At 37.8% G+C, this 18,791-nt stretch overlaps 1 protein-coding gene across 2 annotated transcripts in view; it reads left to right on the top strand.

The window, feature by feature from the left end:
* Window positions 1–17,914, top strand: part of EEA1 (early endosome antigen 1) — a 142,878-nt gene extending 124,964 nt beyond the window's left edge. For both annotated transcript variants that reach the window (XM_053662097.1, XM_053662103.1), the window contains 8 exons: window positions 333–515; window positions 11,504–11,689; window positions 13,183–13,314; window positions 14,647–14,832; window positions 15,726–15,964; window positions 16,233–16,353; window positions 16,949–17,047; window positions 17,726–17,914. In XM_053662097.1, coding sequence (XP_053518072.1) covers window positions 333–515; window positions 11,504–11,689; window positions 13,183–13,314; window positions 14,647–14,832; window positions 15,726–15,964; window positions 16,233–16,353; window positions 16,949–17,047; window positions 17,726–17,848 — 1,269 coding nt within the window. In that variant the 3' untranslated portion in view covers window positions 17,849–17,914. The remainder of the gene's footprint in view (window positions 1–332; window positions 516–11,503; window positions 11,690–13,182; window positions 13,315–14,646; window positions 14,833–15,725; window positions 15,965–16,232; window positions 16,354–16,948; window positions 17,048–17,725) is intronic.
* Window positions 17,915–18,791: the final 877 nt, after the last annotated feature.

The raw sequence follows: 18,791 nt of genomic DNA, 5'->3' as shown, positions 1-18,791 counted from the left end.
GTCTCTCTCACATCTTCTCTCAGAATGTGGTTGTTGCCTGCCCCTCTCCTGAGACTTGGATACTTAGGGCTTTCCATTAAAATGCTTTTGTTCCTTATTTAATTGCTCCTTCATTTTTTTGGTTTTGAAATTTGAACATGTTGGAGTTTGTAATTCTTTAACTTTGTAACTATGTGGTACATACGTTACTCTTTATTAAAGTAGAAAAAACATAGGGCTTGGATGCAGTTCACTTTGTTCTCAAGATTCTTCTTAGTTGTGTGGATTTAATTTTATATTTGTAACTGGTTTTTGGCTTACATACTGTTTTAAGTAACTATTGTATATTTCAGACAGAGCTTGAGAAAAAACTACAGCAGCAGTCAACCCAAGCAGTGCAGGAACTTGCAGCAGAGAAGGAGAAAATGTCTGTGTTACAAAACACCTATGAAAAAAGTCAGGAAAATCTAAAACAGCTTCAGTCTGATTTCTATGGGAAGGAATCTGAACTTCTTGCCACAAGGCAAGATCTTAAGGTATGGTAAACTATATTTTTTATTAAAAATTGTAAGTTGTTTATAGACCTTCATTAAATGATTGATTTCAACACGAGTTGTCAAGGGAATGTTAATATTTGTGGAGTATCATTCTTGTTTTCTTTTTTTAGTTCTATTTTATTGACTATGCTACTATAGTTGTCCCAAATTTTCTTCCCTTTGCATCCCTCTGCCCAACACACCCCACCCTCTCAGGTAATCCCCACACCATTGTTCATGTTCATGGGCTATGCATGTAAGTTACTTGGCACTATATCTCCCATGCTGTATTTTACATTCCCATGGCTATTCAGTAACTGCCAGTCAGTACTTCTTAATCCCCTCACCCATTCACCCATTCCTTCACACTTCTGTCCCACTGACAACCATTTTCTTTAACATTTAACATTTCATGTAATAACAGTTTGGTAGTGATGAACTCATTTAGTTTTTTCTTGTTTTGGAAGTTTTTTATGTGCCGTTCGATTGTTAAAAGTAGCTTTGCTGGGTAGAGCAATCTTGGCTATAGGTCCCTGCTTTTTATGACTTTCATAAGTACGGGTATGACACACTCTACTGTAATCACCCAAGCTGGGGACTTGAGGTGATTACACAGTCCTTTCTGTAGGACGAGTACACCCTTCTCTTGTAGTTGAACCTCAAGTGCTATTGGCAGGTCAATGGGAGGAATTTACCCAAGCCAATCAGCTGTAAGGACTGGCTTTGACCACTGACCACCAACTTGACCCTTTATGGAGCATCAGCTTTGCAGGGTAGGGAGCTTGTGCTCTAATGTGGTCTGCAGCTGTCCATTGAGTACATAGGTTCTGGGGTTTCTGGTTTGTGAAGGCCAAGGTCAGCCCCTGTCTGCATTCTGCCTGGGGCCACCGTGCATCAGTTATAAAGCAATCTGAGATGGCCATTACTTGTACTGGGCTTGAGGCCAGGCAAAGCCAGGCTGTGAATCTAGGTTGGCTTCTGCTAGTACTGGACCTGGGGCCACTGAACAAGAGGTACACTGTGAATCCAGGTTGGCTGCTGCTAGTGCTTGGCCTAGGGTCACTTAGCAAGAGATATGGGGATTAGGGGTTTACTGAGGCTAGCTATTGCTTGCTTGAGAAGATTGAGGAAGTTCTGAAGCATGAGCCAAGATCAGCCATTCATATGGAAAAGCTACTGTTAACAGCTTGGCCGAGCCTGGAAGTATGGTGGGACAGAGCCTTAGGGGATCTCCAGAGTGGGTTGACTGAGTCTCAGATATGGCCCCAGCCTGCCTACTCTGTGGCTCTGTGGTGGGAAGGTTTAGAAGGTGGACAGTGGCCTCTGCCCACCTTTCTATCTCAGAGAAAGCTGTCCCCCAGCTTTTGCCTTAATGCCAGACACTTCATTTCTTCCCCATATGCCACTGGTACCTTTTAAGCTTCTGCCCTGGTGCTGGAGCTCAGAGGGATTGAGTCTGAGCAAGTCCGTGTGTGGGTTCTTTAAGAAGAACAGCCTGGGACTCCAGAAGAGTTTTCCCAGCCAGAAATTATGGGGACTTATCATCCTGGCACTGGAACCCTAGGTTAGGGGACCTGGTGTGGGGCTGGGACTCCTCACTCCTGATGTATCCCTTGCAAATTTTTTATCCACCACACCTGTCAGTGTAGGTGGATATGTTTCTTTAATTCTGTAGTTGTTAGACTTCCATTCAACTTGATTTCTGATTGTTCTGAGGGATAGTTATGCTGTATTTTAGTTGTAATTTTGATGTGGTTGTGCAAGGTGGCGAGCCGTGTTTCCCTATGCCTCCATCTTAACCAGAATCATACTTGTTTCCTATTAAACTTTTACTTTTGATGTAACATAAATTTTAAAAGTGAAATTGTTTTATAATAAAATGTTGTGTAACTTTACACTAGTCAGGATGGCTATAATAAACAAAGCAACAAACAACAAATGTTGGAGAGGTTGTGGGGAAAAGGGGACCTTAGTTCACTGTTGGTGGGATTGCAGACTGGTACAACCATTATGGAAAACAGTATGGAATTTTCTCAGAAAACTAAAAATCGACCTGCCTTTTGACCTAGCAATTCCACTGCTAGGATTATACCCCAAGAATCCTAAAACATCAATTTCAAAGAACCTATGCACCACAATGTTCATAGCAGCACAATTTACAAAAGCCAAGAGTTGGAAGCAACCTAGGTGCCCATCAGTAAATGAATGGATCAAAAAATTGTGGTACATATACACAATGGAATTCTATGCAGCAGAGAGAAAGAAGGAGCTACTACCTTTTGCAACAACATGGATGGAACTGGAAAGCATTATGCTGAGTGAAATAGGCCAGGCATTGAAGGACAAATACCATATGATCTCACCTTTGACAGGAAGCTAAACAATAAAACAAACAAGCAAACAGAATAAAAACAAAGACACTGAAATAGAGAACAAGTGGGCAGTGACCAGAGGGGAGAGGGAAGGGAATTTAAGGGGAAAAATGGGGAGGGATTTTGAGGAACAAGTATGAAAGACACAGGGATGAGGACTGGGGGGGGAGGGAATGGGAGGAAGGTGGGGAGACGCGGTGGGTGGGGCTGGGATGGGAGAAATAGACAAAAAAATGTACTTGAAAATAAAATGTTGTGTATAAACATTTAAAATAACATCTGTAATAGTAAAAAAATTGTAAATATGTTTATTGCTATATTATTAGCTTATTTACAAACTTTGCTTCTCTATGTAAAAAGTAAACTTTAAAATATACTACAGTTAGGAATTCTAAGGAGTTTTAAATGTAAACTACTTGTGAAAATGAAGGCAATTTTAAAGCATATTTTACTGATTATTCAGCTGTCTCACCTTTTTTCTTCCCCTTTATCTCCTTCCACCCTATACCTTCCCACTCTAGCATTCCTCCCCTTACTATGTCCATGGTTCATGCATATAAGTTCTCTGGCTTCTCTATTTCCTGTACTATTCTTAACTGCTCCATCTATTTTCTACCTACCAATTATGCTTCTTATTCCCTGTAACTTTCCCCCCATTCTCTCCCCTCCTACTCTCTGCTGGTAACCTTCCATGCGATCTCCATTTCTGTGATTCTGTTCCTGTTCTAGTTGTTTGTCTAGATTGTTTTTGTTTTTAGGTTTGGTTGTTGATAGTTGTGAGTTTGCTGTCATTTTACTGTTCATAGTTTTGAAATCCTTCCTTTTCTTAGTTAAGTCCCTTTAATATTTCATATAATAAAGGCTTGGTGATGATGAACTCCTTTAATTTGACCTTATCTGGGAAGAATTTGATCTGCCTGTACATTCTAAATGATAGCTTTGCTGGATAGAGTCGTCTTGGATGTAGGTCCTTGGCTTTTGTGACTTAGAATACTTCTTTCTGGCCCCTTTTTGTCTGCAAGGTTTATTTTGATAAATCAGCTGACACTCTTATGGGAACTCCTTTGAAAAGAAAAGGTCACTCTTTCCTTTTCTCTTGCTGCTTTTAAGAGTCTCTCCTTATCTTTAAACTTGGCTAATTTAATTATGATGTGTCTTAGTGTATTGCTCCTTGGGTACAAGTTCTTTGGGATTCTCTGAGCTTCCTGAATTTGTATGTCTGTTTCCTTCACCAGACTGGGGAAGTTTTCCTTCATTATTTTTTCAAATAAGTGTTTAATTTCTTCCTCTTCTTCTCCTCCTTCTGGCACCGCTGTTATTCAGATTTTTGAATGTTTAAAGATGTCCCAGAAGTTTCCAAGCCTCTCTTCATTTTTTTGAATTCTTGTTTCTTCATTCTGTTCTGGTTGAATGTTTATTTCTTCCTTCTGTTCTAAATTGTTGATTTGAGTCCTGGTTTCTTTCCCATCACTGCTGGTTGCCTATATATTTTTCTTTATTTCACTTTGCATAGCCTTCATTTCTTCCTTTACTTTGCAGCCATCCACAATAATTTCTGTGAGTATCCTGATTACCAGTGTTTTGAACTCTGTATCTGATAGATTGGCTACCTCCTTGTTGCTTAGTTCTTTTTCTGGAGTTTTGATCTGCTCTTTCATTTGGGCCATATTTCTTTTGTCTCAGTGCACCTGTTACATTGTAAGGAGTGGAGCCTTAAGTATTTGCCAAGGTGGGGCAATCCACGTTGTTGTGTTGTGGTACTGTATATGGGGGAAGGGTCAGAGAGGAAACCATGACACTTGCTCAGCTCTTGCCCTGCTTTCAGTTACATCCCCACTACCCACAAGTGAATTGGGCCTTTCTGGTGCTCATTTGTGGGTGAGTGGGTTCGTGAATGTTTAAAGACCCTATGGGTCTCTCTAATGGACTCTCCTGAGACTGGGAGTCTCTCCCACCACTGAAACCCCCACAGGTTTTTACATCTAGAGGTTTGGGGGCTTTATTTCCTGTGCTGGAGTCCTGGGTTGCACAGTGTCTCACTCCCTAGTTGTTCCAGCTTATCCACACACGATGTGTGGCCATCTAGTCCACCAGCCGCCACCTTGCCCACCTGCTCTACTGCCTTGCCTTGTGTCCTCTCTGCCCTGGCTATTCATCTCCACCCCTTCTACCAGTCTGGATGAATGTTTCTTCTTTAAACCCTTGGTTGTTGGACTTCCATACAGTTTGATTTTCTGGGAGTTTTGGTTGCCTTTTGTTTTTAAATTGGTGGTGGTTGTGCTTTTGGTTGTTCAAGGAAGCAAAGCATATCTACCTATGCCTTCTTCTTGGCTGGAAGTCAAAAGCAGTTTTATCATTACTTATCCAGCAATATTGACTTCAGTTTTATATATTTTTTACCTCTCCAAAACTCTAAATTAAAATTAGGAAATTAGACTTCCGGCCAAGATGGAGGCATAGGTGGAAACACTGTGCCTCCTCACACAACCAAAATTAAGGACAACAAAGATTTAGAAACAAAAACACAATCAGAACAGACAGAAAATTAAACTGTATGGAAGTCCGACAACCATTCATACACACAGGTAAGAGGGGCAGAGTCGGTGGCTGGCAGAGAGGGGTTGCGGCAGGAAAAGGCAGTGGTTGGCAGACCCTGGGTGTGCAGGCAGTGTGTGGCTAGCAGACTTCGGGCAAGGGGAGGAAACAAGCAGACCCAGTGAGGTGCGCAAGGTGGTTGGCTGACCATGGTCACACATTCACATGCCGATAAACCAGGCAAAAACAGGCAGCCAGACATACCATGCAACCCAGGGCCCCAGTGGCAGGAAATAAAGACTAAAAGCACCGATTGAAAAGGTGCCAGGAGAGATTCCCTGCCTCACAGGAGAATTCATTGGAGAGATCCACAGGGTCCTAGAATGTACACAGGCTCACCTACCTAGGAATCAGTACCAGAAGGGACCAATTTGCTTGTGGGAAGTAGCAGAAGGGACTGAAATCCAAGAGAGAGCAGAGCAAGTACCATTGTTCCCTCTCTGATCCCATCCCCACAGACAGTGTCACAACCCAGCAATTGGGTCGCCCCACCCTGGTGAATACCTAAGCCTCTACCCCTCATACATAACAGGCACGAACAGACAAAAACATTATGGCTTAAACAGAAGAACAGATCAAAGAAAGCCCCAGAGGGACCAAGAGTTAGCCAATGTATCAGATGCACATTGATAAGAGATAAGGAGCCAATTACCTACACTGTTCAAAACACTGCTGATCAGGACGCTCACAGAACTGGTTGATTTTGGTCCCAAATTAGATGAAAAAATGAAGACTACACTAAGTGAAATGAAGGGAAATGTACAGGGAACCAATAGTGATGGAAAGGAAACTGGGAATAAAATTAATCCAGTGGACCAGAAGGAAGAAAAAAATGACCAAACAGAAAAGAATGAAGAAACAAGAATTCAGTAAAACGAGGAGAGGCTTAGGAACCTCCAGGACATCTTCAAACGTTCCAACATCTGAATTATAGGGGTACCAGAAGGGGAAGAGGAACAGCCACAAGTGGAACACTTATCTGAGCAAATAATGAAGGAGAACTTCCCCAATCTGGCAAAGGAAATAGACTTCCAGGAAGTCCAGGAATCTCAGAGAGTTTTAAAGAAGTTGGACCCAAGAAGGAGCACACCAAGGCACATCATAATTACATTAGCCAAGATTAAAATGAAGGAGAGAATTCTAGAAGCAGCAAGAGATAAGGAGCCAAGAGTGCCCATCAGACTGTCAACTGATTTCTCAACAGAAATCAGCAAGAAATCTTGCCTGATTTCTTGCAGGCAAGAAGGGGCTGGAAAGAAGTATTCCAAGTCATGAAATACAAGGACCTACATCCAAGATTGCTTTATCCAGCAAAGCTTTCTTTAGAATGGAAGGACAGATAAAGTGCTTCTCAGATAAGGTCAAGTTCAAGGAGTTCATCATCACCAAGCCTTTATTATATGAAATATTAAAGGAACTTATCTAAGAAAAAGAAGATAAAAAATATGAATAGTGAAAGGACAGCAAACTCACAGTTATTAACAACCACACCTAAAACAAAAGCAAACTAAGCGGACTCCTAAAACAGGAGCGGAGCCACAGAAATGGAGATCACATGGAAGGTTAGCAACAGGGGAGTGGGAGGAGGAGAGTGGAGAAGGTACAGAGAATAAGTAGCATAGATGGTGAGAAGAAAATAGACAGGGGGAGGGCAAGAGTAGTGTGGGAAATGTAGAAGCTAAAGAACTTATGACACATGGACATGAACTAAAGAGGGAGAATGTGGGTGGGAGGGGGTGTCCAGGGTGGAGGGGAATGAAGGGGAGGACTGGGACAATTCTAATGGCATAATCAATAAAATATATTATTTAAAAAATTAGGAAATTATAGCTCAAAGTAAATTTACTCTTAATTATGTAAAACACATGGAATGCTATATTATTAGATAAAGTATCATGTTTATGAAAATGGAGGATATGGAAAAAGGGTAAATAAATTATGTAGCATTAAGGTATCAGTTTTCTAAGGGAAATGCAACACATATTCTCTCGTAGAAGATTAAGTCAGTTCAGTCTTTGTCTCTCTTTCTTTTTCATTTTTCTTTTTTAGTGAAATATAGTTTTTTGTTTTTATGCTTAAATTTTTGTTTGTTTAACTTAGAGTGCATTATTGAAATATTTGAAAATCATAGAATATTTACATATGTTTTATATATATAAATATGCATAAATATACTAAGTCTATATTTTATTCATAGGCTGCTGGCATAGGGAAGGCTCTATGAAGGTGGTCGGATTGGACCAGGTCCTTAAGAATACATGGAATTTGAGTACACGGAATGTCTTGAAAAAGGTTATTTTACTCAGGGTCTCATTTGAGAAAAGCTATTGCAGAGGGAATGAGCAAAGTCAGGAGACAGTTAACAACACGCTTGTCTTGCTAGAGTGCTGGTTTGTGTTTGGAAGTGAAGGTTTAAAAGGTTGGGATCAAATGGTGAAATATCTTAGATGCCTACCAAGGATAATATTTGGGGGGAAAATGAAGAGTGTAAACAGAGGAGCAGAAGCTTCATTTTGGGCAACTTAACCTGGAAGGGGATGCACAGGTAGCTCGGACCGGACTGGGGATGTGCTGGTGTTAGGGAGATTAGTGAGGAGGCTCTCTCCCTTCCTTCCTGCACACATTGCAATAATCCAGGTGTGAGTTGATTTTAACTAGGCTTAAGGTGAAAGAGGATGAAACAGAAGAGACTTATGAGAGAGACAAGATAAAACAGAAGGGCTGAGTACATACAGGCTTGCAAGGAATCAGTGGTGACTAATGATTTGACACAGAAATAGGAAGTTAGGTAAAAGAATTTTTGCAGTGCCGACAGGCAGAATTTATATCTATTTAACTATTCAAAATTAATAATAGTTTTTATAAGAAAAACCATACCACCTGAAATATAGAAAGTGTCTTATTTCTATGCCAAGTAATTTTAAATTATTTTTTTCTTTACAACATATTGAAAGTCAGGGAAATGTTTGTAGAAGAGTTTGGACTTTATTTTAAAGGCAATAGGGAACCACTGAAAAGGTTTGTTCAGATTCTTATTTAGGCCAATGACTGGCTGTAGGATAAGGGATAGACCGCAGAAACTAGAGAGGAGACTTTGCAGCAGTCCAATTGCAGATGATGGCAGCTTGGGCTACTAATAGTAAGACTGGAAAATATGGTTGACTTTGAAGGGTATTTAGTTGATAGAAAAGATGAAACTTGACTGATCATAGAAGTCACACTCTTTTTTTCAGATGAAAGTGTTTTACCCAAGAATATAACATAGTAACAAGACTTAGATCTCTTAAATCAATATTCTTCCATTAAGCCAATGACAATTTTTATTATGCCTAAAAGCTACATCATGCTTATTTTTATACATGAAAGAAAAATTCAAATGTAAGTATGGGCAAAAGTGAAGGGCAGAGGGCTAACCCTGCTGTGGAGTGTTGCAGCTATTAAGAGGCCATGAGAGACCTCCTTCCAAAGCCTCCCTGAGCAGACTGAGGCCCAGCTTGGTTTGTGACAGGCCTGGTGCTACACAATAACGGAACCGTGATCAGACACCAGTTCTTCTGATTCACTGCCTTGTAAATACTCTTTTATCATAATGTCACTAGAATTTTTTAATAACTAAGAATATGATAAATTCTATACTAATGCTTCCAAAATCAGAAGTATCTGAATTACTCAGGAAGTTAACTTTCTAAAAAAGAAGCAATTCCTAGGGAAGTTCAAATGATATTATAGGCCAAAATAAGATAGTTATCAGTCATTGACTTTCTTTTGCTTAAGTGATGCTATATGATCTTGTGTGTAAGAGAGAAAGGGTTCAGAACCTTATAACATGACACCTACCTAAGGCAAGGCTGCCATCTGTGGGCTGAGGGTGTCCACCAGGACACCAGAATGGAAGGTAGGTGGTTTGTCCTTATCTATGCCTGTAGCCCCACCTGCTGGATTACTTGTGGAATACTTGTTTGTTGACTGGGTATTTCAAATTGGCTGTGCTATGTGCTATTCTTTGTTGTTGTGGAAGGGTAGAAGTGGACTTTAACTGTAAATTTCACACCCTGACTGAAGTGAAAATTCTAGGTTAAGCTCAGAATTAATATAAATCTTCTTAGCCTACTATTCTTCCTTATGTCATTTTATCAGTTATCAAGAAAATATTAACTAAAAATAAAGTTTTATTTTGAAAGAAGAAAGGAAAAAATTGTTGAATGAACAAAAAACCCACAAAAGCTATGACACAGCACTTCCGAAATTCTTGTTTAGCTACAGTACTATAATGTGATTGGGGTATTTATTTGGAGGCAAGGTTTGATGTACTCAGGGATTTGCCTCTTCCGGTGGGAGTGGGATGGCTTGAAGATAGCCCCAGCAAAACCACTGAATGAGAGAGAGGGGTTTCTTAAGGGAAGAGATGCTGCGCGGATGAAAATAACAGGTTCTGCAATAGGAAACCAATGGAACACTTACAGTATATGTCAGTATACCTCGGAATGACACATAAATATTTAGAGGCAAGGTAGAGCAGCAATATGTGTGGACATCTTCAGAAAAAGAGTAGTCCAGATTTTGAACTTGACAGTAAAGATTTATTCACTGGGTTTTTGTGAATTTAAAATTTTACAGGCTTTTTTAAACCATGAGCATTTTGGAATTCTTGTGGTCAGAGATCGGGGGTACTGCTACTTTCTGGTTCTAGCAAGCCTTGGTATTCCTTAGCCTCCATTGCCTAATTACAACTGCTGTAGGCCACAGGTGGCAAACACAGGGCCTGGGGCTGGATCCGGCCTCCACCTTGTTTTACCCAGCAGGCACCTTGTTCTATCCAGCAGCAATGCTGAGCTTCTTGCCTCTAGTTAAGGAGTAGTTACATTTATATGGTCCTAAAATTGCATTCAGCCCTTTGAAGGCAGCTGCCAGGCTGATGCGGCCCCCCAGTGAAAATGAGTGTGACGCCCTGCTGTAAACTGTGTGGATTAGGCATTGTCAAATGTTGTTCTTTTTATCTGAAATCACTCTCACTCCTTTACAGTGAGGCTTCTGTAAAAACATTGTACAGAAAGCTCTCACACTGGTCATTTTTCTGTGCGTTTGGCACACAGCAAATGCTCTACTGCCTTGTTCTTCTGTTTTACATTCTGGTTCTGTTTTTCAGGCTACGTAGTCATCTCCTTTAGTCAAGGACCACCTTATACCCTTGGACCTACTCCAGTAGTAAACTTAATTATTGGTTAGCTGCTTGATTAATAAAGGACTAGATGACTTTAGGTCTTTCCTGAGTAAAGAAGTTTTAGGGTGGGTTTTTTGTGTTCTTGCCAAGGTTCTTGCCATTTCTATTACCTACCTTTTCTCATATCTGCCCCTAAATGAAACCTAATATGTCAAAAAGCTTGCCCTTTCCCCCATCATCGGCACCTCAAGACGTGTGGGCCTTAGAACAGTCAACGGCTGTGAGCTGTGTTAACTGGCAACAGTGCATCTATGACACGGGTGGGAAGTTGAGAGCAGGGGGTGACGGTCTTGTCAGAAATGAAGCCTCGGATGTCCAGTGGACTTTCCTCTTCTAGTTCACTTGGTCAGGTTGGCAGATGTGAAATACAGTTTTGTTTGATACTTTTTATTTATTAAAGGTTTTAGCAAGTCGGGATATCACAGGTCCTAGAAAACGTATGCAAAACAGTATGTTATTATTTATTAACTATTGTGTTATTTTTAATATGAATAACTGTACACCTACTTTTGTCCTATCCTATGTGTACACATAACACAGAGTTTAACTGTATCTCTCTTTAGTTTTTTTCATGTCTCTCTAGGTCTTCTCTCTAATCATATGTATATTCTGTGTGTTCGATATGGTTCCTACTTACTTGATATTCTTTCATATCACTTATCCAGTAAATAATTATAGATTATTTATAGATATTTTGGAATCATTTCAGCTTTGTTTGCTTGTGTTAATTATTATGTTTCTGTTGAAATTTGCAAAGACAATGGCATGCAATAATTTGGGGAAATTGTTTTTTTTATAAGTCTGTAGAAGAGAAGCTTTCTCTAGCACAGGAGGACTTGATTGCAAACAGAAATCAGATTGGAAACCAAAGTAAATTAATTCAAGAACTAAAGACTACCAAAGCAACGTTGGAGCAGGATGTCGCAAAGAAAGAACAGCAACTAAGGGAGCAGTGTGCAGCACTACAAGATACCCAGAAAGAAAAGGTATTTCATTTTCAGACTAAATCCAGAGTCTTAGAGTTGAAATGGCCTTGGAGTTGAAATGGCCTTGGAGATCATCCAGTCAAACCTCCTCATTTCAATGCATGTATCACCTTTCTTTTCAACTGCTCTTTCAGGTGGACTTTTAACTTCTGATAAACAGTTTTAGTAACTGAAATTTTAATTTTAAGAAATACTTCTTAATAACCTCCTTTCATTTCCATCTGTTTTTAATACTATTTTTAGTTTTATAAACTAATCTATTTTTCATATTATAGATCCTTGGTTATTCAAAAACATATATCCCTTCAACTATTTCTCATATAATATGCTGTTCTCTACATGTGGGAATGAGATAATAAAAGGTCTAGAAATAATTCCTAAGCTTGTTAAAAATTCTTAAAATTAAGAACTAGCTTTTTTTTAGAAGGAAGTATGGGTATATATATATATATTTTTTTTTTTTTTTAAAGATTTTTTATTTATCTTTAGAGGGGAAGGAGAGAGGGAGAGAAACATCAATGTATGGTTGCCTCTAGTGCATCCCCTGCAGGGAACTGGCCTGCAGGGAACCTGACTGCAACCCAGGCATGTGCCCTGACTGGGAATCGAACTGCGATTGTCTGGTTCACAGGTCCGTGCTCAATCCACTGAGCTACACCAGCCAGGGCTATATGGGTATATTTTTAATAAATGATGCTAAGTTATAAAATTTAAAACATTGCATTATATGACCAGTACATTTAAAAATCAGTTAAAATTCCATATGAAAGAGAAATTCAGCTTCTGGGGAACACTGTTTGGATTTCATAATTGAAATCTTCTGTTTCCATCACTGATAGGATATTATTCCAAAGTATGCAATTCCTGAAGTGCTTGGTATTCTTAAATTGTAAAATTCCTGAAATTCTCTTTAATTAAAAAAATGAGTGATATTTTTGTGGGAGCGAGGCTGGTAAAATCATGAATTCTTGATTTGTGCTTTAAGTTTAGAAAATTCTGACAGAACTATAGTTTATAGGCCTTTAATTGCAAGGGCTGTGATTTAGTTAAAACTTGTTTTAGTTTTACCTCTAATAGGTTATTCAGCTTTTCTAAAGCATATTGTTCATTTACCTATAAAATGGGTAAAAGAGCTACCTAGTATAGAGATTAAATTAGATAATATACTACTAGCTTAGGTGTCTTATGTAAAGTTAACAGTAATAACAATAGTATTAATAAGAGTAAGAATAGTAGATTTGGCTAAATTTTATAGTATTCTTACTTGGTTAGTCACTATTCTTTTTACAGTATTAACTCTATAATTCTTATAATGATCTTATGGTTCATATTGTATAAATAAGGACATGGAGGCAAGAGAAGGTGAGTAATTTACTGATGTTAGGTAGAAAGGGGAAGAGAATGTGTTATAAGTGGTGGCAGTCATTTTGATAACATTAATAATCAGTTAAGTATTTACTTTAAAATTATTTTAATACATCTTTTTTCTACAGTCACTGAAAGAAAAAGAACTAGTAAATGAAAAATCTAAATTAGCAGAAATAGAAGAAATTAAGTATAGACAAGAAAAAGAAATATCTAAACTGAGTGAAGAACTCAAGTTCCACAAGCAAGAAAGCATGAAGGTATATTAAGATAATCATCGTTCTTCCTTCAACATTGTATTATTGTAGCTGAAATTTAAATGTATACTTTTGTTTTTGAAAAATTCTTTTGTTCTCAAGAGTATTCTTGAGTTGTATAATATCAGTGTACATATTGAAAATATATTACATTTGTTTTCAGGTTACTGAATAAAACAAAGTAACCTTAAAAATTTAGATTTTGTTGAAATGATAATCAAGAGAGCTATAGATTTAGAAACTTCTACTTGTAGATAAACTTCAAAATATGTAAGACTTTACAATTAAAAATTTTTAAGATTTTATTTATTTATTTTTAGAGAGGGAAAGAGAGGGAGAAATGGAGAGAAACATAAATGTGTGGTTGCCCCTCAAGCGCCCCCAACAGGGGACCTGGCCCGCAACCCTTTGGTTCACAGGCTGGCACTCAATCCACTGAGCCACAGCATCCAGGGCAGAATTAAGATTTTTTTAGGAATTCTGTTTCTTCAGCTGTTTTTTTTCAAAAGTTCTTTAATAATCTCTTGAATATTCTTCCTGTCATAAGCAAAGCCAGGGTGCTATTTAAAGAAATTAATTGTTTATAATTTGCTCTGAAAAATGTTATTCATTTTCTTAGAAAAAGGTTAGATTCTCTCAAGTGCTCTCATACTACCTGCTATGTCTATCAGTATAATTACAATTTTGCTTTATAATTAATTATCTCTATATTATGTCATTAAGTTCTTCCAGATGGATTTCCTTAAAGCAGTTAATGTATACAGTGCATCTTCGTGTAAATCCTCAGAACCTAACACAGTGTGTGATGCTTAAATGGCAACTATTAAACACTTGCTAAGTGAATAAGTAGAAATTGAGGGTAGAAATTTTTCTGTCAAAACCTATATGTAAAGTACCACTTGAATTTAAATGATTGTTGAGCAGACTAAATAATCTTACATTGTTCTATTTGTATTAATTTGTTTTTCTTAAAAATTGTTGACACTATTATAGCTGTCCCCCATTTCCCCTCCACTTTGCCCCTCCATCCAGCCCCTGCCTCCCCTCCTTCCCCAGCCTTCACTGCACTGTCGTCTGTGAGCATGGGCCATGCACATGTGCATTCGTGTTCTTTGGCTAATCTCTTCCAGTCCTCTCACTGTCCCCTCTGCAGTGTATCAGTCTGTCTCACATATGCATATGTATCCATGCCGTCTTGAATCTTTTTAAACAATTATTTGAAATACCAAACTTTAAGAATTAGAAAAGAGACTAAGACTCATGTTGTGTATATTTCAGCTGTATTTTGAAATATTTACTATGAAGGATGGTTTATTTTTGGCCTTTTTTAAATAGGAGTTAACAAATCTCAAGGAAGCCAAACAGCTTCTGATTCAGCAGAAATTAGAGCTTCAGGGGAAAGTAGATTCCCTGAAGGCAACCCTTGAACAGGAGAAGAGGAATCAGCAAATGCTAAAAGAGCAGGTGAAAAAGGAAGAAGATGAGCTGAAGAAACAATTGATTGAGAAGGAAGCTAAATTGGTCAGTAGGTTAATAGTGGGAAGTGTGTTTTGTGATTGATTTTGTAAGTCAGTCCTTAAGAAGGATTTTTCTACCTAGAATGTTCACCTCACATTTTAATTTTATTTAAGAGATCTGATTTGTTTAAATGACTGAGGTACTACTAGAATATGTATTTTAGTTTATATTGGTTTATATAGATGAAAATCCAATAAAACATGATTAAAAAAAACATTTTTAGTGTCAGAAAAACCCACAACTGTGCAGATTGAGGTAAATGGGATTAATGCTAATCATGTTCAACTCATTTGCTTGGTCAAAGTGAATGTTGCTAAAGGGGGAATGTAAACCTACATTTCAGATTCTGATGCCAAAGTCTACTTTTCATTGCCTAAGTTGTGGATGCCAAATGGGAAGCATCTGGCTTTCCTTTGTTGAATGAAGTCCAAATATTCTCAGGCAATTTGTTCACTGAATGTTTTAGTTGAAGAATTGCAATCCCAAATTCAGTTATTTAAAGGGTTTGTATTGGTTTTTGACAGGTTGGTAGAGACAAAAGGATTTAGGTGGATTTTGAGACATAAGAAAATGCTAGCTTTGTCTCTGGGGCACTTTGCCACCCTCACCATGTGTTCTTCTCCTGCTCTAGTGGGAGAAAGGGAAATCTCAAATTGCTCTGCTTCGGCTTGTTCTTACAGAGACTTGCTGACCATTGTTTCAGCATTACAGCCTTTGAACCAATTCAAATTGAACAGATGTTTGTGGAATCAATTTTATTAGTGCACAATGAAATATATTTTCCTGCTGCTTTCCTGAAGAAGTATTACCTTGTCACTATTTTAAATTGAAGAACTAAAATTTATTTTGCACTATTCCTGTAATAGTTTTTTTCTCCTTGTTCTTCCTTTTCTCAGCATTCTGAAATAAAAGAAAAAGAAGTAGAAATGAAGAAGAATGAAGAAAATGAAGCGAAGCTCACCATGCAGGTTACAGCATTAAATGAAAATCTGGGCACCGTGAAAAAGGAGTGGCAGTCCAGTCAACGGAGGGTCAGCGAGCTGGAGAAGCAGACAGATGACCTGCGGGGCGAGATTGCGGTGCTGGAGGCCACGGTGCAGAACAACCAGGACGAGAGGAGAGCACTCCTAGAACGGTGATTGCTGTCCAGTAAAATTAGTTTATTTTAATTCTAAGTGATAAAAAGATTGTCACATCTCACATTTTTTTAAAATAGAAGAAGTGTCTTAAGAAAAGTACATAGCTTCTGTGGGAATTTAAGTAGCCATTCAATAAAAACTCATACTTAAAACAATCAGATTGTTGAAATTAATGTATCCTATTTAAAGTTACTAATTATTTACGTTTTAGAAGGGACTTTAATGACTTTTTAAAAATTAATGACTTTTTACCATCTATTCTAGATGTCTTAAAGGAGAAGGTGAAATAGAAAAGCTTCAGACCAAAGTACTAGAAGTGCAAAGAAAGCTGGACAACACAACCGCAGCAGTGCAGGAGCTGGGCAGGGAAAACCAGTCCCTTCAAGTGAGTCACGTGGCGATGGGACGCAGTTACTTAGTCTAGCAGTCAGCTCTTAGTGAAAAGTATATTTCAGCCCTTTTAAAGAAATCTCATATATTTAATAAATACTTTTGAGCGGCTGCTTTCCATGTAGCAGTATTAGAGATGCTGTAATTAAGTATAAGAGAGAAAGAACTTGTCTGAGAGACCGTAGCGATAGTGAGAGAGCCGTGTCATTCATGAATGGTCAGTAAGGGGAAACTTCGAGAGCCCCAAGGAATGGAGGAGCTGCTGTGTGCTGAAGAAGTGGACTGAGTATGTGCTCAGAGTCCCAAGGAAGGATTCATTGTTAGAGTTAGAGTGGGTGAGAAATCACCAAAGGTTGGAGAATAAAGTCCGATTTACTCTACGTACCTACCTGTCTGTCTGTCTGTCATTCAGACTTAAGAATGTAGCAGCCTTTGATAATGGAAGTTGACCAAAGTATTTCTGATTATTAAAATTTTATACCATGGTACATATAGTCAAAATTTTATTAAATTAAGGCACCAAATTAGAAAATATCCATCATTCTTCCAAAAGTCGATATTACAGTGTATCAAAACTTTGTTTCTCATAGATCAAACACACCCAAGCATTGAATAGAAAGTGGGCTGAAGACAATGAAGTGCAAAACTGTATGGCCTGTGGGAAAGGCTTCTCAGTGACAGTGAGACGGGTAAGTGATTTCGTTCACGTTGCTCTGGTTCTGGGTTTTATTCCTCAGTGACAGTCGATGTTTTGACAGGTTAAAACAAATTTCCATATTTTTGGTTTATGTACAACTACATAGAGTAATTAAATTTAGTTTCTGGTTAGCATGTGTGTTTCAATTTTAGTTTTGAATTCAGTCATTGCCTTCTTACCGAGTTACTCTCTGGAATAATCATTTTCTGAGTCAGTGCACCAGTATTAAACACTAATGTTTTAGTCATCATTGAGTTCTTTCAAAGGAAGAAAAAGCAGAGATAAAAAAAAATATTTTCTAAACAATACCATTATGTGATGTTTCAAGATTTTATTCCTACTGAAGGAATGCCTGAAATATTTGGCAAATATTATAGTAATAGTTTTTCACCTGGTAGAGGTGGTTTATTAACACTTTAAAAAGCTTCCTGTTTCTTTTGAGAATTCCATGATAAAATTCATATAAAATGTTTAGCATACTATCTGATAAGTAGGAAGCATTCCATTTAACTAAGAAATTACATCGACATATTAAAATATTACATTATTAAATAATGCATTCATCACTTGAAAGTTAATACCTTCATAGTGCAGTTTGCAGTATTGTTAATTTTATAATGCATTTGGTGTAGTTTCTGTGCTTAAAATATTTCATTTTTGTCACCTACAGCATCACTGCAGACACTGTGGAAATATCTTCTGTGCCGAGTGTTCAGCCAAAAATGCCTTAACTCCTTCTTCCAAGAAGCCTGTCCGTGTCTGTGATGCATGTTTCAATGACTTGCAAGGGTAATGGGTATCGCAAACTTCAGAGTAATATGACACTAACATTAGATTTTTAATAAATGTACTTAATAGAGGTCTTGGACTACTCTGGTTTGGACGCTGGTTTCCATACTAAACCAAATTAGAATTCATATATTTTGGAATGCTATCAATATCAAGTAAAACTCTTCTATTTTTGTGAAACTTGGGCTCATCGTTCATTACTTTTTTCCGTTTAACCCCTGGAACAGCTTTCACACTAAGTTTAGAATTAGCCAATGAAATGTAAATAAATTTTGGACAGAAAATAGCAATGTATTTTTTTAAATATAATTTTGTTGTTCACAAATGACATGAATATACTTCAATAACTTCTTTCTCCCAAATTTAATGGACAGAAATGTACATGGATGATGTCACATTATGTATGTTGCACAATAACATATTAAATACATCGCGTGTTCTCTGTGTGAAGTTGCGCACAGAACTATGAAACTTTCTGACTCTTTTCATATGTATTGGTACATGCCTTAGTTACACTGTTATGTTATAAATTTACTACTTAAGTGTTCTAAACACATTCTGTGTTGAAATATGTATTAACCATGAATTCAAAATTGTTTTTGCTTTAATAATACTTACATTAGAGTCTCTTGGGTAGATTTTATGAAAACCTGTGTACAACTGATTTGCTTACTTTATGATTATCCTAGAATTGTATTGTAACAATTAGGGTTAATATTTCTTTTTCATTCTCATTTTTAAACTCCAAATTATTCTCCATTAGGAACTCTGCTAAGCTTCCCACCCTCACCCCATTTGGAAGGTGAATAGTAGAAATTGTCTAGTAGTCCTATTCTCAATTTCTAGTAAGTGGAAAATTTTCTGAGATTAGCCTTTATATTATCCCCTCATTTTGTCTCTCCAGTATCTTCAGGAATGAGTTTGCTTTTTCAGAGGATCTGCTTTTT

This window comes from Artibeus jamaicensis, unplaced genomic scaffold (assembly GCF_021234435.1).
Source record: "Artibeus jamaicensis isolate MK-2021 breed Jamaican fruit bat unplaced genomic scaffold, CSHL_Jam_final contig_1028, whole genome shotgun sequence".
Taxonomy (NCBI): Eukaryota; Metazoa; Chordata; class Mammalia; order Chiroptera; family Phyllostomidae; genus Artibeus; species Artibeus jamaicensis.
This window is presented reverse-complemented; position numbering and strand designations above follow the sequence as displayed.